This window comes from Chiloscyllium punctatum, chromosome 1, assembly GCF_047496795.1.
Source record: "Chiloscyllium punctatum isolate Juve2018m chromosome 1, sChiPun1.3, whole genome shotgun sequence".
Taxonomy (NCBI): Eukaryota; Metazoa; Chordata; class Chondrichthyes; order Orectolobiformes; family Hemiscylliidae; genus Chiloscyllium; species Chiloscyllium punctatum.
Genome location: NC_092739.1, coordinates 90,402,884 through 90,430,547, shown reverse-complemented (window position 1 = coordinate 90,430,547; position 27,664 = coordinate 90,402,884). Strand labels below are relative to the sequence as shown.

Below are 27,664 nucleotides of genomic sequence, written 5' to 3'. Positions count from 1 at the left end.
CCTTAGCTTAAGTCTGTGCCCTCTGATCAGTGATCCCTCCACCAAGGGGAAAATTTCCTTCCTGTCTACCCTATCTATGCCCCTCAATTTTATACATCTCACTCATGTCAGTCTCCTTTCTTCCAAGGAAAACAGACCCAGTCTATCTAATCTTTCTCCTGAAGTAAGATTCTTCAGCCCAGACAACATCCTGGTAAATCTCCTCATCACCCTGTCTAGTGCAATCACATCTCTCATACAGTATAGGTTCCAGAATTGCACACAGTACTCTAAGTATGGCTTATCTAATGGTTTATACAATTCCAGCATAACTTCCTTGCTCTTAAACTTTATACTTCAGGTAATAAAGCCAAGTAATTCGTATATGTTCTTATGATTATATCTACCTGTCCGCAATTTTAAGGGTCCAGTGGACATGCACACCAATGTGCCCTCTGAACCTCTGTGCTTCCCAGAGTTCATCATGTATTCCTTGTTTCTCCTGCCCAAGTGCATTACCTTGCACTTATCTAGATTGAACTCCATTTGTTACTGTTCAGCTCATCAAACCTTCTTCATTAATTACCAATCTACCCATCCATGAACTTAGTGATCACCTTCATACATCCAAAATTAAATAATTTATACATATACCACAAATAGCAGAGACCCCAACACCCATTGCTGTGGAACCCCACTAGATGCAGACTTCTAGTCACAAAACACTGAATTATCACCTGCCTCCTTCCAGTCAGCAGATTCTGGATCCACTTAGCCAAATTTCCTTGGATCCCTTGGGCTCTTACCTTCACTATCAACCTCCCATGTGAAACCTTATTAAAAGCCTTGCTGAAGTCTAAGACTATGTAAAATGCAATGCCCTCATCTACACACCCAGTTACCACTTCAGAAAGACGAATAAAGATGTTTAGATGTGACTATATTCAGTTACTCCCTTTGTACAATTGCAGATATAAATGGCTCACTGCAGGCCAAGAGCACCTATACTGGTGGAGCAGGTGGTACGCATAAAGCTCCTCTTGCTGTGTGAGGAAAAAAGTTTATATTTGACCAAAATATAATGTGACCACTGGTGAGACATCCATGGATAACAAATGAGCAAGTTTCATTCTGCTGGGCTGTACTGCTCCCCTATTACCACCTGTGCTGACTCATTCTTAAACTGCATGAGCATTTATCTCTCCAATGCTAGCAATTCCCTCTCTTCTTTTATGCAGACAATAGCTGCACCCAGCAAACTTCTGCCTCAAAGAGGTTAGCACCAGAAGCCCTCACTTCCACCTCCACCTTTTGAGAAGGAAGTTACTGAACCCTCAGAGGATATGCCAGCAAGCTTTTTTCCTGCACTGTCCACCACCTCAGAGACTTTCACTGACATATCTCCACATCTGCTCAAGAAAGAAGGGCCCGAGGTCCTTAACACTCAGAGGTTTGCCAGAGACCAGGCTCCTGCTTAGCCCCAGGCAGAAATGACTCCATGGCCATTAATGACTGTCAAAATACAAACAGGCACAGGATCATCAGGCAGATTTGACAGAGGCAGACAGTAAACTGAGTGAAGGACAGAAGTTTGTCAACATTATCAGTTCTGTACTGTCTCTGACATACTCCTGTCTGGCCTTCTCTGTGGAGAGGTTGTTGACCACAATGGAAACCCAGGTGCAGTGCACAGTATCTGCCAGAAATGTACATGCACCTGCAATCCATCGGTCCAGCTATGTACTCAGAATCAATAACAAGGCAAGAGGGGTATAAGGGACCCTGTTCTCTCTCTAACTCCCCTTCCTATCAGGAAAGTGGGCTGGTGCCAGTAGCCACCCATAGGGAGAAGAAACCACAAACTTTCAAAAGCTGTCTTTCAGAACAGTCCAGATGTAACCTGCACCATCCTCCTCCTGCCCTCCATTTGTATTGCCAAAGTTTTTTTCAATTCATTTTTGGTATGGGTTACTAGTTGGGCCAGCATTTATATCCATTTCTGGTTGCCATTAAGAAGATGGTGTTAACTGACTTTCTTGAACCACTACAATTCATTTAGTGTAGATGGACTCACAATGCCATTAAAGAGGGAGTTCCAAGATTTTTACCCATCGACATGAGGAAACAGATATATTTCCAATTGTGGATGGTGAGTGGCTAGTAGGGGAACTTGCAGGTTATGGTATTCCCATGTATCTGCTGCTGTTGTCCTTCTAGGTTCTGGTGAACATAGATTTGGAACGTGTATCTATGGTATATCTACAGTGCACCTTGTGGATAGAACACATTGCTGCTACTGAGTGTCATTAGTGGAGAGAGTGAACTTCTGTGCTTGTGATGCAAATCAACTGCGTTGGTTTGTCCCATGATGATGATGGCAAACCTTTTGAATATTGTTGGACCTGCAGTTATCCGTGCAACTGGGGAGTATTTCATTGCATTCCTGACTTCTTCTTTGTCAATAATGGGAAGACTTAGGAGAGTCAAGAGCTAAGTTACTCATTGCAAGATTCTGAGCCTTTGACCTGCTCTTATAGCCACAGTACATTTGTGACTAGTCCAGTTCAGTTTCTGACCAATGGTTACTTCCCCCAGGATGTTGAAAGTCTGCAGTAGCCCAAACTGAGAAGTGTGAGCATGCATTTGGGCTGGTCACCTTAATGAGGCCTGTGCTGTCTGAGCCCAAAAATGCCCCAGGGGCTAATCTTCAAGGCCAACAGGGCTTTGTTCAACGCAGATTGCTTTGACTCTACTGTGTATATTGGGGTTGCAGTTAGATGCAGTAGGAAAGAACGGAAGAAATTAACTTTACTGAGGGCACATTGATGGAATGGGTGCCACATCATAGTAGACCATCATCCACTTCTATAAATATATGAAGTCAGAAATCACACAACACCAGGTTTTAATCCAGCAGTTTTAGTTGAAATCACAAGCTTTTGGAGTGCTGGTCCTTCATCAGGTGAGTAAACCTATTGGACTATAATTGGTGTCATGTGACTTCTGACTTTTTCTACCCTAGTCCAACATGAGAACCTCCGCTTCTTTAAATATATATGCAGTTGTACATTTAAAACGCCTGCACCATTATCTTTGTCACTGTTATACCTGGTTAAGTCATATCCTTTGCAGAGTTGAGCAGCCTCTTCAGAGATCCCAAAGATGAAAGAAGTTGCAATGACCAAATGTTGGAAATCTTTTGCAAAGAAAACTTCTTAGCTGCAAATAGCATCATACCTTGACCCCTGATGGTGACTCTTAACACATGGTGGTTGATGACTGTAGTCAAGGAGTTGCATTTTAACGTGGACATCACTGAGGCTAAAAGAAATGTGCAGGGATTGTGCTAAGGTTAGCCCTGTACACATCTTGCACACTTACACCCATCTTGTGAGTAAGAAAAAGGAATCAGTGATGATTCCACATATCTATCAAGGCAAAGTTTCATTCTATCAAAGTAGGGCTGGGATATGAATACTTGTTCATTCTCCCCCATTGTACAATAGTCTGCTGATAGAAGCTGCACAGAGCACTGCCTCTCTCAATTTAAATGCTGTTCAGGGCAATTTAGTAATCTGTGCTGTATCTAAAATATTGAATGATGGAAGAATGAAAAGGAGAGTCAGGTTTCTTTGCCAAATGCTACCTATTATGAGAGGTTTTACTGCTCAACACTGGGAGATCATGCTAACTGAAACCTTAAAAACTGTACAACATTAATGTAATGTGATGTTAGTGCCCTGTCCCACTGCCTGCTACGTGACCTGCAATATGCAGATATGTGAAAATGGCATCAGTGAAGATACCAAACTTATGCACACTTATGGATAAGGAAACATTTATTCAGCAACAGAAGAGGTAAAGAACTGCAAAAAATAATCAGGTCTACATAGAGCAAATTATAAGTAGGGGCTGCTTACTATAAAACAACAGAAAGTTTCACAACTAAAGGAATTCCAAACACAGCTCAGTCATGCTTTCTTGAATGTCACTTCCAGTCAGTCTCTTGATCCTCAGAAGACTTTTGTTGATACAGTTTCCTCTGCATCCAGGGCAACCCCACCCCCCCTTATTGTCTTGCATTGTATGTCACAGTGATACTGAATACTCCTCCTGTGCTATACTGCAAGCCTCTGCCAAAACAATCCAGGAATCAAAACCTCATCAAAGGATCGCATACCTATAGCTCATTTTAGCAGCTCCATAGTGTTATTTTCCAGTGTGAACTATGAATGTGCTTCAGAAGAGCCAAGTCCATGTGACTGTTCTAATTTCGCGTCTGATTACATTTGCATAGCAGACGTGACAAGGAGGCTGTAAAATAAAATCAAAGAACTGCAGATGCTATAAATCTGAACTAAAACAGAAAGTGATAGAGAAACTCAGCAGGTCTGGCTTTATTGGCAGAGAGAGAAAAACTTTTTGAGGCCAATGACCCAACATTAGAACGCCTGCTGGAGACGATTAGTGTGAACGGTGTAGTGGTTGTGCTTTCTTGAAGCCATAATTTGTAATGTTTGTTTTTAGACAATAAGTGACCTGCCAATGAAGTACAATTTGATGTCAGATGGGTATCATTACAGAATCAGTGAATGCAGGATTAATGCAATTGCCCTCAGCAGAGCCTCAATTTAAATAATTTTATTTTAGTGCCAAAGAAACAAACAGTTTATTTTGTCCTCTCTGCATGAGGTGAAAGCCATGCAGTTCAAAGGGCAGATTGATTCCAGAGATGAATTTGTCTTATGAGGAGAAATTGAGCAGGTTCGGCCTTAACTCTCTGGAATTTAGAAAAATGGGAGGAGATCTAATTGAGGTATTTAAGATGCTAAAGGGGATTTACAAAGTAGATGTAGAAAGGATGTTTCCTTGTGGGGCAATCTAGAGGCGAGGCCATAGTTTTAGGAAAGGAATAGCAGATTTAAAACAGAGATTTCACGGAGGGTGGTTCATGTGTGGAATAAACTTCCAGAGGAAGTCATGGATGTGGGTACAATTACAGCGTTTAAAAGACATTTGAATAAATACATGAAAAGAAAATGTTTAGAGGAATATGGGCCAGGAGCAGGCAGGTGGGTCTGGTTTAGTTTGGGTTAATGTTCAATATGGACTGGTTGAGCCAAAGGGTCTGTTTCTCTGTTGTATGACTCTACAAGGAGAAATTATGGCGCTTAGAGGATCATGGATCTGTGGAATTCACTAGCCCAGAGTGTGGTGAATTACAGGACATTGATTAAATTTGAAGAGGAGATTGACAATTTTTAATTAGCAATAGTTTGAAGGTTTGAAGCTTTTTGCATCAGAGAGCGGCGGAAGTGAAGGCAGAGCACAAAGCCGGTTGGGAAGGTAAGTGATTGTTATTTGAGTGAGTGTGTTCTAGACCCCAGGTCCTACAAAGTAGGGCCTCTCTCCCTCGCTCCTCCTCTAACCTAAATCAAAAGTCCACAGTCTTGTCCCAAAAAGAGGGTCCAAGGAAGTTCCTGTGGATTGAAGAGTGAAGCTTTAGCTCAGGAGTCTTTGACAAGGAGGTTGAGTGAAGTGATTATGCCACAGTTGAAGAGGGTGAAGACATGACTGCCAAGCTGGTTCAGTGTGCTACATGCTTGATGTAGGAGGTCAACGACTCTGGTGTGTCTGGCTCGTATAAGTGTGGAAAGTGTGTGCACGTTCAGCTACTGACAGAGCATATTGCAGCACTGATTAGATCACTTACAGTGTGGAAACAGGCCCTTCGGCCCAACAAGTCCACACCGCCCCGCCGAAGCGTAACCCACCCATACCCCTACCCCTTACCTAACACTACGGGCAATTTAGCATGGCCAATTCACCTAACCTGCACATCTTTGGAGTGTGGGAGGAAACTGGAGCACCCGGAGGAAACCCACGCAGACACGGGGAGAACGTGCAAACTCCACACAGTTAGTCGCCTGAGGCGGGAATTGAACCCGGGTCTCTGGCGCTGTGAGGCAGCAGTGCTAACCACTGTGCCACCGTGCCGCCCACAAAGAACTCGAGGACCTTAGGCTCATCCGAGAGAACGAGATCTTTCTGGACAAGACCTTCAGCGAGGTTATTAAACCAATCATACCAGTAGAGAGCAGATGATTACGAAGGCAGAGAGGAGACAGGTGCAAGAGACCCCGGGGGAAGTACCTGTCAGGAACAAGTTGAATCTTTTGGAAACAGTAGAGACAGATGACACTGCCAGTCCGCGAGGCGGCCAGGTCTGTCAATCAAAAGTTGGTGTGGAGACAGAGTGGAAGAGTCGGACATCGCACAGAGCCGTGGTAATAGGGGACCCCATAGTGAGAGGAACTGACCGGGGTTTTTGTGGCAGCAGACGGGACTTAAGGATGGTGTGTTGCCTTCCTGGTGCCAGAGTTAAAGACAACACAGACAGAGTGCAGGAAATCCTCAAGGGCGAAGGTGAAGAGCCAGAGGTGGTGGTACATGTCGGCACAAATGATGTCGGGAAGAAGAGAAGGAACATACTACAGCGGGACTTCGGAGAACTAGGAAGAAGGCTGAAAAGCAGGACGTCCAAGGTGGTTATCTCCAGTTTGTTTCCAGTTCCTCGGGCAGGTGAGGCCAGAAACAGGGAGATAATGAACTTGAACGTGTGGCTGGGGAACTGGTGCAGGAAGCAAGGATTTAAATTCTTGGATCACTGGGGTATGTTTTGTGGTAAGCATAAATTCTACAAGAGAGACGGTTTGCACCTGAATAGGTTAGGAACCAGCATTCTGGCAGGCAGGTTTGCTACTACAACACAGCTACGTTTAAACTAAGTAGCGAGGAGGAGGGGACAAAGTGGATGTTTAAGAAGTAAATTGGAGGGGAAGTTTGAACAAGGGAAGTCAAGAAAGACAACTGTATCAATGAGGCAGAAAACTCAGAAAGGGATCATGCTGTAAGGTTGAGTGAAATAGGGGTTGATGGGAAGGGTGAGGGCAGTAACAAGTTAAAAATACTATACATGAATGCAGGAAGCATTAGAAATAAGATGGATGAGCTTGACGCTCTTTTGGAAATTGGCAGATACGATGTTGTGGGGATAACTGAGACGTGGCTTCAAGTGGACAGGGCCTGGGAAGTGAATAGTCAAGGCTACACATGCTATCATAAGGACAGACAGATGGGCAGAGGGGGTGGGGTGGCCATGTTGGTAAGGGAAGATATTCAGTCCCTTGCGCGGGGGGACCTAGAATCAGGGGATGCAGAGTCAGTGTGGATAGAGCTGAGAAATACTAAGGGTAAAAAGACCCTCTTGGGAGTTATCTACAGGCCCCCAAACATTAGTCTGGATGTCGGATGGAAGTTAAATCAGGAGCTGAAATTGGCCTGTCGCAAAGATGTTACTATAGTTGTTATGGGGGATTTCAACATGCTGGTAGACTGGGAGAATCAGGATGGTATTGGACCTCAAGAAAGAGACTTTGTGGAGTGCCTCTGAGATGGATTCTTAGAACAGCTAATGCTGGAGCCGACCAGGGAGAAGGCAATTCTGGATCTGGTATTGTGCAACGAACCAGAATTGATCAGGGACCTCGAAGTGAAGGAGCCATTGGGAAGTAGTGACCATAATACAATAAGCTTCAATCTGCAATTTGAGGGGAAGAGGGTACAATCGGAAGTGACAATATTTCTGTTGAATAAAGGGAACTATGGAGCTATAAGGGAGGAGCTGGCCAAAGTTCAATGGTGCAATATCTTAGCAGGGATGACAGTGGAGGAACAATGGCAGATATTTCTGTGTATAATGCAGAAGATGCAGGATCAGTTCATTCCAAAGAGGAAGAAAGATCCTAGGAGGAGGCATGGGCGGCCGTGGCTGACGAGGGAAGTTAAGAAACATATAAAATTAAAAGAGAAAAAGTATAACATAGCAAAGCTAAGTGGGAAAATGGAGGACTGGGAAGCTTTTAAAGAACAACAGAGGACTACTAAGAAGGAAATATGCAGAGAAAAAATGAGGTACGAAGGTAAACTGGCCAATAATATAAAGGAGGATAGTAAAAGTTTTTTTAGGTATGTGAAAGGCAAAAAAATGGTTAAGACTAAAATTGGGCCCTTGAAGACAGAAACAGGGGAATATATTACGGGGAACAAAGAAATGGCAGAAGAATTGAATTGGTACTTCAGATCTGTGTTCGCTGGGGAAGACACAAGAAATCTCCCTGAAGTAACAGTGGCTGAAGGACCTGAACTGAAGGGAATTTATATTTGCCAGGAATTGGTGTTGGAGAGACTGTTAAGTCTGAAGGTTGATAAGTCCCCGGGGCCTGATGGTCTGTATCCCAGGGTACTGAAGGAAGTGACTCAAGAAATCCTAGATACGTTGGTGATTATTTTCCAGAGTTCAATAGATTCGGGATCAGTTCCTGCGGATTGGAGGGTGGCTAATGTTGTACCACTTTTTAAGAAAGGTGGGGAGAGAGAAAACAGGAAATTATAGACCAGTTAGTCTGACCTCAGTGGTGGGAAAGATGCTGGAGTCTATTATAAAGGATGAAATTACAACACATCTGGATAGTAGTAACAGGATAGGTCAGAGTCAGCATGGATTTATGAAGAGGAAATCATACTTGACTAATCTTCTGGAATTTTTTGAGAATGTAACTCTGAAGATGGACGAGGGAGATCCAGTAGATGTAGTGTACCTGGACTTTCAGAAAACTTTTGATAAAATCCCACATAGGAGGTTAGTGAGCAAAATTAGGGTGCATGGTATTGGGGGCAAAGTACTAACTTGGATTGGAAGTTGGTTGGCTTATAGGAAACAAAGAGTAGTGATAAATGGCTCTATTTCGGAATGGCAGGCAGCGACCAGTGTGGTACCGCAGGGATCAGTACTGGGACTGCAGCTTTTTTCAATATATGTTAATGATATAGAAGATGGTATTAGTAATAACATTAGCAGATTTGCTGATGATACTAAGCAGGGTTAACTGGACAAGTTAGGTGAGTGGTCAGATGCAGTTTAATGTGGATAAATGTATGGTTATCCACTTTGGTGGCAAGAACAGGAAGGCAGATTACTACCTAAATGGAATCAATTTAGGTAAAGGGGCAGAACAGAGAGATCTGGGTGTTCTTCTACACCAGCCAATGAAAGTAAGCATGCAGGTACAGCAGGTAGTGAAGAAGGCTAATAGCATGCTGGCCTTCATAACAAGAGGGATTGAGTATAGAAGCAAAGAGGTTCTTCTGCAGCTGTACAGGGCCCTGGTGAGACCACACCTGGAGTACTGTGTGCAGTTCTGGTCTCCAAATTTGAGGAAAGGCATTCTGGTTATTGAGGGAGTGCAGCGTAGGTTCACGAGGTCAATTCCTGGAATGGCGGGATTACCTTACACTGAAAGACTGGACCAACTGGGCTTGTATACCCTTGAGTTTAGAAGACTGAGAGGGGATCTGATTGAGACATGTAAGATTATTAAAGGATTGGACACTCTGGAAGCAGGAAACATGTTTCCACTGATGGGTGAGTGCCGAACCAGAGGGCACAGCTTAAAAATGCGGGGTCGACCATTTAGGACAGAGATGAGGAGAAACTTCTTCACCCAGAAAGTGGTGGCTGTGTGGAATGCTCTGCCCCAGAGGGCAGTGGAGGCCCAATCTTTGGATTCATTTAAGAATAGAGCTCTCAAGGATTGTGGAATTAAGAGCTATGGAGATAAGGCAAGAACAGGAAACTGATTAAGGATGATCAGCCATGATCATATTGAATGGTGGTGCAGGGTCGAAGGGCAGAATGGCCTACTCCTGCACCTGTTGTCTATTGTTAAGGAGAGTGGACAAGAATGTGGAGTTGAGGCTGAGATGGGATCAGCCATCATTATGTTAACTGATGAAGTGGGCTTGAAAGGTGTTCCTATATATGTTGTTAATGTATAGGTTATTGCAAAGTGACTTTAGACTTAAGCTGACAAACTTTTGATGTCCTTGTGAGTGATTCACAGATTCTGCCTAAGATGCAGCATGATACCCCAACGTTCACATTCCTTTTTAGTGTTACTGACTCTGCATTCCTGATGACTTTCACGTTTTCCCCGTTTCCATAAAGTCCATTTATATAACTGTTAATGTACAGATTCCCCCAGAGCCCATGGCTTTGTGAATTGCCATGCTTTGCTGGCCATACAATCTCCTCATCTACAGGCCGGAGTAGTTGTAACATGTGAGAATCATCCTTCCCAGTATTCCCTGTCCAGTCCTACATTCTGAGATCCCTCCGCTCAGTCTTGAAAAGCCCCTTTGAATGTATATAATTCTCTTGACAAACAGGTTAAAGAAGCTAAACTCCAAGTTTCCTGCTTCCCTGATCATTAATACCCACCTCACAGTTCTCACTTTGGCTACCTCCTGATTGATTTGTGAGAATATCTCCCAGCATGCACTGCACAGACCTCAAACTGATATCTCCATAGACCCTGACTGACTGACATACCTTTAATCCTCAGACTGATTGCACTTGCATGCAGGATTGTCAGATTGTCAGCCATAGAAACTGACTGCCTGTAAATTAGTACTGAATAGCACTGGTCTAAAAAAGCATGCAGGCCACAGAGGCTCCAAGTATGTGTAAATTGGAATGAAGGCTAGAGTCGTAGGTGCATCCTGTGTAGTTGCATGAGATGCTTGTGTGTCACTGTATGTGAAACAACCCAGCAAAAACGTGCAAGTCAGAGGTGTCCTTGTGCTTGAAAGTAAAGTCCTGAAGGATTTTAGTGGTGTTTGAGTTGGTCTGACAGCAAGTATAATGATGAGGTGAGACTGGTGGTATGCCAATATTGACTTTCGTTGACAAAGGGTGAAGGACAGTGGTGCTCATAGTGCATGCAGGGAGGTTGTGATGAAGACAAAATTGAACAAAGGTGCAGAGAAGCAAGAGATAAGATGTTGCCACCAGGTAACTGCTCTGACTTTGTTGTCTGGAAGGAAAGGAAAATTGGAGTCTATTTAGAAATGAGACAAAAAGGCCTATTATTGAGATGCAAATGTGTGGAAATAAGGTGGTCATTGCTCATAAGCCAGAATCTGAATTTGCTGGTTAAACGGGAAGAGAAAAATTTCTTTCTAGATTAAAGATTCAAGTTTTTTTGCTATATTTTCCTACATTTCTCACCATCACCTGTGCTATTTAAGGGATCAAAAAATTCCATTCTCTGTGTTAAAAGAAAGTATGTCAAAATATTGAATGCTGAATGCAGATGACCCATCTTCTTAATCTTGGATAATGTGAAGCAGTTATATTGTGAATGCTTTTGTTACTATCATCGGCATGTTTGGGTTTCATGAATTTTAATAACTGAGTCCCACTGCAAAAATCTCAATTTTTATTTGGGGTATAGAAAGTCAATACTTTCTATTCATCACCCTGCACCTACAAGTAGAGAGTGTGGTGCTGAAAAAGCACAGCAGGTCAGGCAGCATCCAAGGAGCAGGCGATTCAACATTTCGGGCATAAGCCCTTCCTGATCATTCTCTTGCTCCTTGGATGCTGCCTGATCTGCTATGCTTTTCCAGCACCACACTCTTGACTCTGATCTCCAGCATCTGCAGTCCGCACTTTCTCCTGCACCTACAAGTCTTCTGCATGTCTTGCAAGATGCTCACTCAAATGTTCTGTTACAGTCGCAAAACGCAATCATTATTTTGCGATTCGATGTATCATCATAAGAGTAGGTTTCTTTTGTTGTCATAACATTATATAATCAGTTACTAGGCCGCAACTCCAGGTTGGAAGTCTCCTAGATTAGAATTAAATTCCTGACTTTTTAACCTGATTGGTGCAACTCCTGAAACTACTTTTCAGCAATAACTGAAAAGTTGGAACTGAGCTTAGTAGCTCATGGCTGGGATGCCCTGATGTAGTCTTGCAGCCATCAGGCTGTTACATGGCTCGGGTTGTAGCTTCTGAGAAGAAATACCATCTCTGAAATCTGCCATCCAATGAAATGGCCATCAGCGGCCCAGTGCCTGTAATTCCACTGGGAGCGGCAGCCACTGCTTGGACTGAAACCAGTATTCAAAGAGCATACTTATTACAACTGGACCCAAAGGTAGTAGCAATGTAATAACCTGAGAGAAATAGAAAAAAGGGAAAAAATGTCCCAAGGCCAAAATGGGACAAAAAGACCAGAAATTTTCTTTCCACCCTCCTGAAGAAATCAAAGCTGTTACAGAAAACCTTATTGATTTTGAAAAATACTATGGATTCTAATGAAAGGCCAGCTACTTGAAATGTTAACTGTGTTTTTCTTAATACAGATGCTACCAGAACTATTGAGCATTTTCAGTATTTCTTGTTTTTATTTCACCTCTTGAGTCTATGCTGCTTTGTAGCTATCAAGTAGTTTTTATGATCATTTATTTTTTAAATTTCACACCTATTGAATTCCAAGCACAAGAAGCAAGAGGCAGCCATTCTGCCCTTCGAACCTGTTCTGCCATTCAATAAGATAATGGCTGATCTAACTTTAGCATCAATTCCACTTTCTAACTTGATCCCCATCACCCTTGACTGACTTATTGTTCAAGAATCTGTCTATCATTATCTTCAATGTATTTAATGACTCAACTCCATTGTTCTCTGGGGTAGACGACAATTTAGGAGAAGAAATTCCTCATTGTCTCTATCCAGATTCCACCTCTAACTTCCACAGGAGGATGAAAAGTACAAGGGAGACTTCAAGTACTAAAATTTGACAAGTCTCTAGGATTTGGCTACATCACTGGGTTCTAAAATAGGCAATTGCAATGATAGTGCCTATGATTTTCCAAACTTGCCCAGATTCTGGAACAGTCCCCGCAGACAGTAAGTTAGCAAATATGATACTGCTAGTCATGAAAATGGAGACAAAGAAAAAAGTTATTTCTTGATCACATGGAGTGAATAGAATTAGTTATGAGCGACATCTGTGATGTTGGGCACTTCAGGAGGAGGTCAATATTGATCATTTACATGGCTGAAGATTCTTATAAAAGCTTCAACCTTGTGTTTAGCATCGATGTGTGTTTCCAAGATGGTTGTATTTTTGGCATCTTTTTATTCAATTAATTGCTTATTGTCTGCCACCATTCACAACTGGACGTGTCAGGACTGTGAAGCTTAGATCTAATCCATTGAGTATGGAATCCTTTAGCTCTGCCTATCATATGTTGCTTGGCATGCACTTAGCCCTGTGTTGTAGATGGTTGACACTTTTTTTTAAGGTATTCCTGGTGTTGCACCTGGCATGCTCTACTGCACTGTCCTTGACACAGAGTTGATCTCTCTGACTTGGTTAGATTGAGGGCTATGCCAGGCCATGAATGTTAACAGTGCTTTGCAAACATTTTCCCATAATGAACCCATTTTGAGGCTTGAAAAATTTCACAACCTCTCAGTGAGAACCGAACCAGAGGACACAGCTTAAAAATAAGGTGTAGGCCATTTAGGACAGATGAGGAGAAACTTCTTCACCCAGAGAGTGGTGGGTGTGTGGAATGCTCTGCCCCAGAAGGCAGTGGAGGCCCAGTCTCTGGTTTTGTTTAAAAAAGAGTTGGACAGAGCTCTCAAGGATAGTGAAATCAAGGGTTATGGAAATAAGGCAGGAACTGGATACTGATTGAGGATGATCAGCCATCATCATAATGAATGGTGGTGCAGGCTCGAAGGGCAGAATGGCCTACTCCTGCACCTATTGTCTATTAATAGTCTATTGACAGTGGAGAGCTATGGAGAGAAGACCTATGACAACAGGGAGCACAGAACTCTGGCAGCCGCTCATAACCCCAATTGCTGGTCCATTTCAGAGAGCATTTAAGTGTCAAGCATATCGCTAATGATCTGGGGTAACATTTAGGCCAGACCACATGAGCATCAGATTTTCCTTCCCCAAAGGCCATTGATGAACCACATGGATTTCACAAGAATGGACAATAGTGTCATGATTACCGTGGACCAGATTTTAATACTAGATATATTAACTTAATTCAAATTTCACCATCTGCAATGGTGAGCATTAGTCTACATCTCTGGATTTTTCATGCAGTAACAGTACCACTACACCACCACCTCCCTTGCATATTTCTGTTATGAAATATCTTTCAACAGTTCCTGTAGCTAAAACTCAGGACTGATGTTTCCATTTGTCTATATAACAAATAATATTAACATGTCCCCTCAAGTAACATATTGTCATTGTCAAAACATCCAGAGAATGCTTCATCCGTACATATTCGGTAATGAATAAAGAGGTTAACAGAAAGGTAACAGGGCCAGACAGTGGTAACAAGCAAATAGACCTCTTTTAATAATCACACTCATTTCTAAAAAGAGTTTCAGAGAATTTTCATTTTTGTACGAGACACTATTGGCTAACAAAGTTTCTGAAGGATGGGAAATAAGTATTCTATTTGAGGAGAACCTTTTCAAGATCTTAGCAGGACTTATACACCTTAATGGTAAGGTCCTAGGGAGTGTTGCTGAACAAAGAGACCTTGGAGTGCAGGTTCATAGCTCCTTGGAAGTGGAGTCGCAGGTCGATAGGATAGTGAAGAAGGCATTTGGTATGCTTTCCTTTATTGGTCAGAGTATTGAGTACAGGAATTGGGAGGTCATGTTGCAGCTGTACAGGACATTGGTTAGGCCACTGTTGGAATATTGCACGCACTTGAAAGGGTTGTGAAACTTGAAAGGGTTCAGAAAAGATTTACAAAGATGTTGTCAGGGTTGAAGGAATTGACCTGTAGGGAGAGGTGGAATATGCTGGGGCTGTTTTCCCTGGAGCATCAGAGGCTGAGGGATGACCTTATAGAGGTTTATAAAATCATGAGGGGCATGGATAGGATAAATAGATAAGGTCTTTTCCAGAACAAGAGAGCATAGGTTTTGGGTGAGAGGGGAAAGATGTAAAAGAGACCTCAGGGCAACTTTTCATGTGAGGAGTGGTGTGTTTGTGGAATGAGCTGCCAGAGGAAGTGGTGGAGGCTAGTACAATTGCAACATTTAAAAGGCATTTGGATGGGTATATGAATAGGAAGTTTGAAAGGACATGGGCCAGGTGCTGGCAGGTGGGACTAGATTGGGTTGGGACAACTGGTTGGCATGGACAGGTTGGACCGAAGGGTCTGTTTCCATGCTGTACATCTCTGACTCTATTTATCCTTTTGTCAGAGTTTTTTAGGGCAAAAAGGTGGTGGTATTTTCTGGTTCTGTAGATTGTGAAGGAGCAAAGATGGCCTTTATTGAGTGATATGCTCTTCCTGTCGGGTGTGGGAGTTTCCATGTTACTGATGATTATATCTGCAGTAAGTGCATTTGATTGCAAAACCTATCGGATCACATGGATTGTTTTGAGTGACAGTTAGTAGCAATGAGGAATTTACAAGAGCTTAGGGAATGTAATGGATGGCAGTAAGGAAGGGAAAAAAAACTGCAGATACAGTCAGGTAGATGGGTGAAGTCCAGGAAAGGTAGGAGGGATAGGCGGGTACTGTTGCAGTCTTCAATGCAATGCAACAGCATTTTAAACAAGAATGCTGTTTTGGAAAATGTAGGGGGTGATGGATTCTAAGGGGAATTTAGCATGAACAGCCAAGTTTCTGGTATCAAGACAGACTCTAATGCAATGATGGGTACATCGGGATCCAAGCAATCGATTGTGTTAGGGGACTCTCTAGTCACAGGCAGGCATTTCTGCAGCCAGCAATGAAAAATCAGAATGGTGTGTTGCCTTCCTGGTGCCAGGATCAAGGCTGTCTCAGAGAGGGTGTGGAATGTTCTCAAAGGGGAGAGGGACCTGGTAACTTTATGTTCCAGGATACAAATGCTACAAGAAGGACAGAAAGGGAGGCAAGAGAGGTGGGGGGAGTGGCATTTTTGATAAGGGATAGCATTACTGCTGTACTTGGAGATGATATTCCTGGGAATACATCTAGGGAAGTTATTTGGGTGAAACTGAGAAATGAGAAAAGGATGATTACCTTATTGGGATTGTATTGTAGACTGCCTAATAGTCAGTGGGAAATTGAGAAGCAAATTTGTAAAGTGATTTCAGTTATCTGTAAAAAAAAAAGAAAATAGGGTGATTACGATAGGGAGTTTTAACTTTCCAAACATAGACTGGGGCTACTGTAGTGTGAAAGGTTCAGGTGGAGAGGAATTTGTTAAGTGTATGCAAGAAACTTTCTGATTCAGTACTATATGTGGATCTTCCTACTAAAGAAGGTTCAAAACTTGACCTACTCTTGGGGAAATAAGGCAGAGCAGGTGACTGAGATGTCAGTGGGAGAACATTTTTGGGCCAGCAACCTTAATTCAATTAGTTTTAAAATAGTAATGGAAAAGGATAGACCGAATCTAAAAGTTGAAGTTTTGAATTGGAGGAAGGCTAATTTTGATGGTGTTAGGCAAGAATTTAAAAAGCTGATTGGTGGAAGATGTTTGCAAGTAAAGGGATGGCGGCTAGAGAAATTGAGGTTCTGGTTAAGAAAAAGAAGGAAGCATATGTCAGGTATTGACAGGAGAGATCAAGTGAATCCTTAGAAGAGGAGGGCAAAAAGGGGACATGAGATAGCGTTGGCAAATAGGGTTAAGGAGAATCCAAAGGTTTTTTTATAAATACATTAAGGACAAAAGGATAACCTGGGAGAGAATAGGGCCCGTCAAAGATCAGCAAGGCAGCCTATCAGATGGCGGGGGGCGGTTACTAAATGAGTACTTTACATCAATGTTTATTGTGGAGAAAGACATGGAAGATACAGAACGTGGGGAAATGGATAGTGACATTTTGAACAATGTACAAATTACAGAGGAGGTGGTGCTGGATGTCTTGAAATACATAAAAGTGGATAAATCCTCAGGACCTGTTCAGGTGTACCCCTGAACTCTGTGGAAAGCTGGGAAGTGTTTGCTGGGTCCTTTGCTGAGACAGTTGTATCATCGATAGTCATAGGTGTGGTGCTAGAAGACTGGAGGTTGGCTAACGTGGTGCCACTATTTAAGAAAGGTGGTAAGGAAAAGCCAGGGAACAATGGACCAGTGAGCCTCGCATTGTTGGTGGGCAAGTTGTTGGAGGGGATTCTGAGGGGCAAGATTTACATGTATTTGGAGAGGCAAGGACTGATTAGAGATAGTCAGCTTGGCTTTGTGCATGGAAAATCATGTCTCATGAACTTGATTGAATATTTTGAAGAAGTAATAAAGAGGATTGATGAGGGCAGAGGGGTGGACGTGATCTATATGGACTTCAGTAAGGCATTTGAAAAGGTTCCTCATAGGAGACTGGTTAGCAAGGTTAGATCTCATGGACTACAGGGAGAACTAGCCATTTGGATACAGAACTGGCTTGAAAGTAGAAGACAGAGGGTGGTAGTGAAGGATTGCTTTTCAGACTGGAGGCCTGTGACCAGCAGTGCGCCACAAGGATCAGTGCTGGCTTACTACTTTTCGTCATTTATATAAATGATTCAGATGTGACCATAGGAGGTATAGTCAGTAAGTTTGCAGATGACATCAAAATTAGAGGCGTAGTTGGCAGCGAAGAAGGTTACCTCAGACTACAATTAGATCTTGATCAGATGGGCCAATGGGCTGAGGTGTGGCAGATGGAGTTTAATTTAGATAAACATGAGATAAACATTTGGAAAAGCAAATCGGAGTAAGACTTAATGGTAAGGTCCAAGAGAGTGTTGCTGAACATAGAGACATTGGAGTATAGGTTCATAATTCCTTGAAAATAGAGTTGCAGGTAGATAGGATAGTGAAGAAGGGATTTGGTATGCTTTCCTTTCTTGGTCAGAGCATTATGTAAAAGTGTTGGGAGGTCATGTTGTGGCTGTATAGGATGTTGGTTAGGCCACTGTTGGAATATTGCATGCAGTTCTGGTCTCCTTCCTATTGAAACGATGTTGTGAAACTTGAAAGGGTTTAGAAAAGATGTACAAGGATGTTGCCAGGGTTGAAGGATTTGAACTGTCGGCAGAGGCTGAATAGACTGGGGCTGTTTTCCCTGGAGCTTTGAAAGCTGAGGGGTGACCTCATAGAGGTTTATAAAATCATGAGGGGTATGGATAGGATAAACAGACAAGGCAGAAGTGGGTACTGCAGATGCTGGAGATTAGAGTCCAGATTAGAGTGGTGCTGGAGTCAGGCAGTATCCGGGGAGCAGGAAAATTGACGTTTTGGGCAAAAGCCCTTTATCCTGATGAAAGGCTTTTGCTTGAAAAGTCGATTTTCCTGCTAAACAGATAAGGTTTTTTCCCTGAGGTGGAGGAGTCCAAATCTAGAGGACATAGGTTCACGGTGAAAGGGGCAAGATATAAAAGGGACCTACGGGACAACTTTTTCACACAGCGGGTGGTGCATGTATGGAATGAGTTGCCAGAGGAAGTGGTGGAAGCTGGTACAATTACAACATTTAAAAGGTGCCTGGATGGGTGTATGAATAGGAACGGTTTAGAGAGATATGGCCAGGTGCTGAAAAATCGACTTGGTTAGGTTGGGATATCTGGTTGGCATGGATGGGTTGGTCCTACGGGTCTGTTTCCATGCTGTACATCTCTATGACTCTAAGACAAAGAAGCTACAAACATTGAACAGCATTGGGATGACATTGAATGTAAACAGGTAGCTTGCAAGAAATACCTATTTTGTACAGAATGTCTTAAATTATCAAAGGTATATTATATCTCTGATCCAAGTTCTGAAGACAGTCTCAATTTCTTGTTAACTATTTATGAATGGTTTCTGTTGACAGACTTTGGCATTACTTGATCGATTCAAATTAAAGCTGACAAAGGCCATCTCGGAAACTCCAGAGGTGGAACCAGTTCAACCAGAAGGGGAAGATGATCAAGGCTGGTGAGTGCAATTAACAATATGTTTATGTTCAATTCACTCATTTATGAATTAGCCTGTGATTTGAATTTTAAGTTCAAGGTAACTATTGATGATCCATCTTTAAATAAAAATTAAATTATTAAGTGTTTGGCACAATATTTTTGAAAGTTATACCTTAAGACAGAAACATAAGTGTCCCAGAAATTCATTATTATCTATTTGTTAGATGTTTTGGGCCCATTTTATGCAATCAGTCGAGAATAATACTGAACCTGGTGTTAGCAAACATTTTGCCCAATACTCTGGATTTTCCAGCTGCTGTAAAAAAAAATCTCTTTAATAAATAGAAGACTACCCAGACAGTTAGGGAAGGAGCTTAAAAATGTGTTGCTGGAAAAGCGCAGCAGGTCAGGCAGCATCAAAGGAGAAGGAGAATCAATGTTTCAGGCATAAGCCCTTCTTCAGGAATGAGGAGGGTGTGCCAAGCAGGCTAAGATAAAAAGTAGGGATGGGGGACTTGGGGGAGGGGCGTTGGGAATGCGATAGGTGGAAGGAGGTTAATGTGAGGGTGATAGGCCGGAGAGGGGGTGGGGGTGGAGAGGTCGGGAAGAAGATTGCAGGTCAAGAAGGTGGTGCTGAGTCTGAGGGTTGGGACTGAGAAAAGATGGGGGGAGGGGAAATGAGAAAGCTGGAGAAATCTGCATTCATCCCTTGTGGTTGGAGGGTTCACTTTCTCCTAGTTAGGGAAGGAGGGCTAATTAAGTGCCCACCCTGAGTAAATTCATTACTATCTTTCACCCTGACCTGGTAACAACTAATTTCTGCAAACAACTAATTTAGCCATTCCTCCTTAGATCTGACTGAACTACATAAAATACTAACCACTTCAACTCTTGTCTGAAAAAATAGTTTAGTATTACAAGATCATCCTAATCCTGAAATTATATGTTTTTTTGGCTAACCGTCCTATACTTCTGTATGCTCCCACCAAACTCATCGTGTCCATTAGAATCACTTCCTGCTCTACTTCCATGAAATTGAACCAACCCCTGCTTCCCTTTCTGGCCCCATATTAGCTGATATATTAATTGGTTCTCTTTCTGTCTTCAAGTACCCCTCTCCTTTAAATCTGCAATAATTATCCTTTCCTCAGGAAAAAAAAACCCTTGATCTGTCCTTGCAAGCCATTTCCCATCTCCCATCTCCAACTTCACTTTTCTCTCCAGAATCTTTGATCGTGCTATCACTTCACAATTTCATGCCCACCTTTTGAACTCAATGTTTTGAATCCATCCAATCAACTTTTCACCCCTTCCACAGTACCAAGGTGATGCTTATCAAAGTCACAAATAATAACCTGTGTGAATATGGCAAAGATAAATTATACAATACAAAAACTGGAAGAACTTTGGATGCTGTAAATAAAAACAGAAGTTGCTGGAAAAGCTCAGTACGTCTGGCAGCATCTGTGCGTAAAAATCAGTTAGTGTTTCCGGTTGGATGACCCTTTCTCAGAACATGCACAAGTCAGCACAGGAATTCTGAAGTTGCGGTATGTCAGTGCGTTTAGTGCTGTTTCACATATTGTATTGTGGCTCAACATCTCCCCAACCTAATACTGGCAGTCAGTCAAATTAGCAAGATTTCTAACTTTTCTGATTCTACATTGCCATTTAAAACCCCATAAAATTGTTTTTTAATGCAATAAAATCTGTTGAATAACAGAACGGAGTTAAAAAATTTACAATTATAATCATGGATAGTGTGAAATGGTTAATTGGTATATGTGTTAAACCAAGTTCTTTTTTAACAAAGGTATTTTGTTTTTACCTTCACTCCATGCATCTGCTCCAAGGTGTAGATGGAGTCAGTGGATCGAAGGTTGACTTGTGTGATGGTCTGGGCTATATTCACAGTTTCCTGCAGTTTCTTAGGTTTCTAGGCAGAGCAACTGCATTATCAAACCATGGTGCATCTGTAAAAGTTGTAGGGTCCTTATGGATATTCCGAATTTCCTTAGCCTTCTGAGGAAGAAGAAATGTTGTTGTTTCTTCTTGGCTGTTGCATTAACGTGGGTATTCCAGGTCTTTTTGTTAGTGATCATCGCTCCTGGGACCTTGACGCTGTCTACCATCTCCACCTCAGCTCCATTGATAAGGAAGTGTGCTCCTTCTTGCTTCTTGAAGTTGATGCTCAGTTCGTAACAAAAATAGAAGTTGCTTGAAAAGCTCAGCAGGTCTGCCAGAATCTGTGAAGAGAAGTCAAGCTTAACATTTCAGGTCTGGCGACCCTTCCTCCGAAATGATGGTAGCTAGGAAAACATTGGTTTATATGCAGAAAATAGGGTGGGGGCGTGGTAAGGAGGAAGCACTGGGTAGGGAGAGAGTGCAGAGAGAGAAGAACAGTTAGATAGACAAAGGAGGCAATAATGATCTGGGAGGGTGAATAGCTGCTAATGGAGACTGTTAGTGGCTAACAGTCAGTCGTGTGTAATGGAAGACTATATGATAACAAGGCCTGGTGTGTGTAGTAAGGGGCTAAGACATGGGGAAGTTCAGGCCCTAAAATTATTGGACTTGATATTGAGTCTGGAGGGCTGCAGAGTCCCCAAGCAGAAAATGAGGTGTTGTTCTTCCAGCTTGCACTGAGCTTTGCTGGAGCACTGCAGCAAGCCTGAGACAGAGATGTTGGCCAAGGAACACGGTGGTATGTTAAAATGGCAGGTAACTGGAAGCTCAGAGTCATTTTTTTGTGGGCAAAATGTGGATGTTCTTCAAAGCAGTCACCCAGGCTACACTTCATTTCCCCAATGTGGAGGAGACTACACATTGAGCAACGAATCCATTAGACTAGATTATGAGAAGTGCAAGTAAAGCGCTGCTTCACCTGGAAGGTATATTTGGGCCCTTGGATACTGAGGAAGGAGGTGGTAAATGGTCTGGTGTTACACTTTCGGCGGTTGCAGTCGAAGGTGCTGTGGGGGTGGGGTATTGGGAGTGAAGAAAGATTGGACCATGGTGACCCAGAGGGAATGGTCCTTGCGAAAGGCAGACAAGGGAGGGGAGGGGAATATTTGTCTGGTGGTGACATCTTGCTGGAATTGGTGGAAATGGTGGTTAATGATCTTCTGGATGTGGATACCAGTGGGATGGTAGGTAAGCACAAGGAGAACCCAATCGTTGTTGTGGGAGAGAAGGAGGTGAGGGAATAAGTGTGGGAGATAAGTCCGACCGTGTTGAGGGCCCTGTCAACAATAGTGTTGAGTAATTCTCAGTTGAAGAAGAAGGTGGACATTTCGGAGGATCCCTTGTCAGCTCTTTAGTTTTGTTGAGATCAAGGGACAGATTGTTATCTTTGCACCACCATACCTGGCATTCTATCACTTTCCTGTATTATGTCTCGTCATTGTTTGATATCAGTGGTGTCATTAGTGAACCTGTAGTTGGAGTTCAGATGAAACTAGGCCACACAATCATGAGTGTACAGGGAGGAAAGTAGGGCGCTGAGTACACATCCTGATGGGGCCCCGGTGTTGAGGATTGTCGTGGAGGAGGTGTTGTTGCCTATCTTCACTGATTGTGGTCGATGGGTCAGGAAATCAAGAATCCAATTACTGAGTGCCAAACAGAGGCGTAGAGCTTGGATTTTGGAGATTAGTTTGGTTGGGTTTATAGTGTTGAAGGCAGAGCTGTAGTCAATAAGTAGAAACCTGGCATAGGTATCCTTGTTATCCAAATGTTCCAGGGATGAATGTAAGGCTAGAGAAATGACATCTGCTGTGGACCTGTTGTGCCAGTAGGCAAATTACAAGGGATCGAGGCAGACCGGGAGGCTAAATGTGAGCCATGACTAACCTCTCGAAGTACTTCATAATTATGGAGGTCAGAGCCACTGGACAGTACTCATTGAGCCACGTTGCACGCAGTTTGTTTGTTATTGGGATGGTGGTGTTCTTGAAGCAGGTGGGCTTCAGATTATAGCAAGGAGAGAGTAAATATGTCAGTGAATACTCCAGCCAGCTGGTCCACACAGGATCTAAGTGTACGGTTGGGTCAGTCGCTTTCCACGGGTTCACTCTCAAGAAGGCTAATCTGACATCTGCAGTGATGACTGAAGGGAAAGGTGTGTCCGGGTAGGTGACACTATGTCATGTAGGTTTTGCTACAGATGGCGGATGGCTGCGTGATTAGTTTAGGTCCCTAATTTAGTGCGTTATTGCCTCTTGGCATCTCTAATGGCCTTGCAGAGGTTGTATCTGGATTTCTGTAAAGGTCAGGATCGAATGACTTGAATGCTGCATGCTTGGTCTTCGGTAAGCAGAGGATTTGCCGGTTCGTTTATGGTTTCCGTTTGGGGAACATACGAATTGCCTTCTTTTGCACACACTTACAAATGAAGTCCTTGACGGTACTGGCATACTCATCTAGGCTGGCCGCTGAATTGAATATGGACCAGTCTACTATTACAAGTAGTCCCGCAGAAGCTCTCCGCTGCCTCAGACTAACGCTGTATAACTTTCTGTACTGGGTCCTCACATTTCAATCCTGCTTGTAAGCTGGGAGGAGGAACTTTAGCGTTATGATCTGAATTTCCAAACTACGGACAGGGTGTGGAGCGGTAAGCATCTTTGGTTGTGTAGCAATGGTCAAGGGTGTTTGGCCGCCTGGTGAGACAGGATAAGTGTTGATGGTATTTTGGTAGCACCCTCTTGAGTTGGCCTGGTTGAAGTCACCAGCTACAATAAGGCCTCAGGGTATTCAATCTCAAGTGCATTTTAGCAGTGTAAGTTTCATCTAAAATATTCATCATAGTGGACTGAGGATTCACAGCAGTATCATTCTCTGTGATTGTGAAGCCCTGCATATGAGTGCAAAAATTGAGCTGAAATGTTTCAACCGAAACAAATTGGCTGATCTATTTCATCCTCTCCTGAGCTCATCACTATCACAGATGCAAATATGCAGCTAATTCAGTTTTGTTCACATGCTGTAAAGAAAAGGCTGAATGAATTGAAAACAGCAAAGTCTGTGGCACTTGTAAACATTACTAATATAGCACTGAAGACTTATGATCCTGAACTCACCACACTTCTAACCAAGCAGTTCTAGTCCAGCTACAAAGCTGATATGTATTATTGAAGTGAAACTACCTTAAACTACTTTTTGTCCAAAAATAGCAAATCCAATCCAAAATTGGCTAATCAATGTACTCTTATTCTTCACCAAAATGATGGAAGGTGTGGTCATTAGTGACCAATAAACTGCTCAGTGATGCTCTGTTTGGGTCTGCCAGGACCACTGGTCTCCAATCCTCTTAACAGAGTTGGTTTAAACATGGAAAAAAATAGCTAAATTTCAAAGATAAGGTGAGAGTGATTGGTCTTGATATCAATGTAATGTTTGGCCAAGAGTGATAACAAAGAACCTGAGTAAAGTGAAGTCAGTGGAAATCAAGAAGAGAGGTGTTCACTGCATGGACTCATACTTATTGCAAAGAAAGGTGTTTGCAGTTGTTAGAAACAATAATATCAGCACCTGAACATTGATCAAGGAACAATTGTCCTAGGCTCAACTGTCTTCAACTCCTTCATTCCTCCTTTGATCAGAAGGTCATAAATGGGGATGCTTGCTGAAGATTGCAGCATTCAATTTGATTCACAACTCTTCAGACAATGAAGCAGACCATGAAGAAGGAATTTTGTACTCTTGCCTTCATTGCTCAGACCTTTTGAGAAAATGAGTTGGCATGTCATTTTGAGATTGTGCAGGATGATGCTGAGGTCTCCAGATGCTTAACTAGACAGGGTTAAGTATTTTACGTCAATGACACATCTTTGAGTTTCAAAGCCTGTCCGCCATCAACAAGCCACAAATCAGGTCAGATGTTTGATGAAATACTTCCCACTTGACTTGATGACTATAGCTATAGCAACACCCAGAAGCTCAAACCACTCCAGACAAATCAACCCACTTAATGGGCACCTCTATATACCAACTAAATAATCTTCTCTACACTACCATGATGCTGCAGCTACTGTGTTTACTATCTACCAGGCATTGCAAAAAGTAACCAAGGCTTCTTCAATGGTAACTTTCAAAGAGGATTAAAACACCCAACATCTAGAAGAACAAGTGAAGCAGACACATGGAACTTTACTCGCAAGATGCCCCCCCAAAATGCACACCATTTTGGCTTTGAATGAACCCATGTTACAGTATGAAAATCCTGGAATTCTTTTCATAACAGCAATGTAACTGTACCTATACCACAAGGATTGCAGCAGTTCAAGAAGATGATTGACCATTACAGTGGTACTATCACTGGATTGTTAATCCAGAGACCCATGTAATGTTCTGGGGACCTGGGTTCAAATCCCGCTGCAGCAGATGGTGGAATTTGAATTTTAAAGAAATCTGGAATTAAGAATCTAATGATGACCATGACATCAAGTGTCAATTGTTGGAAAACTCATCTGGTTCACTAATGTCGTTTATCTGGTCTGGCCTACATGTGACTCCAGCCGTGCAGCAATGTGGTTGACTGTTAACTGCCCTCTGAACAATTAGGGATAGGCAATAAAGGCCAGCGACACCATGGCCAATGAATGAATAAAAAAACCTTTCTCGAGATCTATTGATCCATGAGCCAGCGATGCTCGCAACTCCCAAACAAATAAAAGTTGCATAAAAAATTTGAGAATGGTACAAAGGTTGAGAGTTTCAGTGATGTGTGTAGATGAAAAAGAACTGGATTACTTTTCCCTAAATCAGTTGATCAAGATTTCATAAAGATGTTCACAAGTTGAAAGAGGTTTGATAGAGTGGTGAAGAAAAAACTGTTTTCACTGGCCGAGGCTTGATAGGTCATACAAGGATTTCAGGTCATTGTTAAAAGCAACAGAGTGAGATGAGAAATGCGTTTTTGTCATGAATTAGGATCTGGAAAGCACCATCTGAAAGATTGGAGGAAGCATATTTAAATGTAGACTTCAAAAGGGTGAATCTCTACTCCATTTGATCAGTTAATGCTGTATTTCACGTAAATGACTGCTGAAATTGCTAAAAATCACAATTCCTGATGAAGGGCTTTTGCCCAAAACGTCGATTTTCCTGCTCCTCTGATGCTGCCTGTCCTGCTGTGCTTTTCCAGCATCATTCCGATTTCCAGTATCTGCAGTCCTCACTTTTGCATAACACCAGGTTATAGTCCAACAGGTTTAATTGGAAGCACTAGCTTTCTGAGCGCTGCTCCTTCATCAGGTGATTGGAGCAATGCTCCGAAAGCTAGTGCTTCCAATTAAACCTGTTGGACTATAACCTGGTGTTGTGTGATTTTTAACTTTGAACACCCCAGTCTAACACCAGCATCTCCAAATCATTACTAAAATTGTTATAAAATAAACACATCTATTACTGCTGTTTTGTGTGCATCTGAATGTGCGAAGGCTAAAACGAAATTTGCTTTTGCTTTTGTTATGATGTAGACTGGGACAGAGTAAGGTATTCAGATTTCTAGTGTACTTCTGGCTTGAAATTTAAATGATTAAGCATCAGATTGTGCATTCTGTGTTCGAACCAGCAGGAAGCAATCTTGTCCTTTTAATAGAACTGTATTGTTATCTTAATGTAAATACATGTTTTGGACTCAGCGTATAGTTAACAAGGACTTCTCGCACCAGAAGTTTCTATCAAGTTGCAATTGTGTTAGCACATGAATATGTGATTAATGCTTGGAATTTGTTCTTCATTTACCTCTTGCAAATCTCGCTTTCCCTTCCACTCCCTAGCTCCACTGAAAAGTATATACTGTGACATGAGCATCAATTATGTTTTCTGGAGCAAATATAATTTCAGAAAGGTTAACAGTTGGAACTTAATTGGCATGTAATGCACACAGATCTAGATTTGTATATTTTAACATCATTATTATATTTTATACTTATGTTACACTGATGTTTGCACTGATGTTTATGGAAGTCCACTGGATATTTTGATTTTTTAATGTGTTCTCAGTATAAATAATAAGTAGCAATGAGTAGCCAGATTGAGACTGAAGTCCAGACAAACAGCTGTGTAGTCTGCCATACGTTTACATAGTGAATAATTTTGTCTGCTCTGACTATGCTTATACTGATTATTATATAGATTTTAGCATCAGATTTACGTGCAAAAGTTTGGTTTCCCTGTAAAGTAACAAAGTGCATGGTGGAGATCTTTATTATTTTGTTTAGTGCTTTCCTTTTGCTTCTACATTTTGATACTATTTACATTTTGTTGCTTGTGCTATAAATGAAAATGAATTAGCTGTCCTGTAATCACTCAATATCAATACCAACTCCAATTCATATTGGTTAATAATTTGAGTATTTATAATACAGTATCAGAAATAAAACTGTTGGTTTTCTTCAAAATTGGTCAAACTTTTAATACCTATTTACTCCTTTGTCTTCAAAAGTACTGCAAGTTTCTGGTGACATTACTTAAATTTTGAAATGTTTGTTTCAGTTTTCATTTAATGTCAGTCTGACATGTAATTTGGTTAGACATAAGGGAGCCAAGAAATTCACTGGAACTAGTGGCTTCTTCTGCATGGTCTTTTTACAATTAACTCATTCCCCCAGGAAATACTATTCTTCAGCACCAAAAATCAGTAACTTTTTTTTTGACCTTTGATCTTTCTCAGCATTGCATGAATACCTTGGAAACTATACATGGGGAGGTGTCCTCATTGTGAACTTGAACTTGAGGATATATCTCCCAAGAACTTCAATAGAGGAGGTGCAGAGACTGTGGACATATGGCATATGTACATTTTATGCATTTTTTTCCCCATATCTCTTGTGTCAATGTTATCACA

The 27,664-nt window shown here is 42.1% G+C and overlaps 1 protein-coding gene across 1 annotated transcript in view; it reads left to right on the top strand.

The window, feature by feature from the left end:
- Positions 1–27,664, top strand: part of cwc27 (CWC27 spliceosome associated cyclophilin) — a 267,994-nt gene that overhangs the window by 202,458 nt on the left and 37,872 nt on the right. Inside the window, exon 13 of the mRNA XM_072570824.1 lies at positions 18,726–18,829. Within this exon, the coding sequence (XP_072426925.1) occupies positions 18,726–18,829 (104 nt within the window). The remainder of the gene's footprint in view (positions 1–18,725; positions 18,830–27,664) is intronic.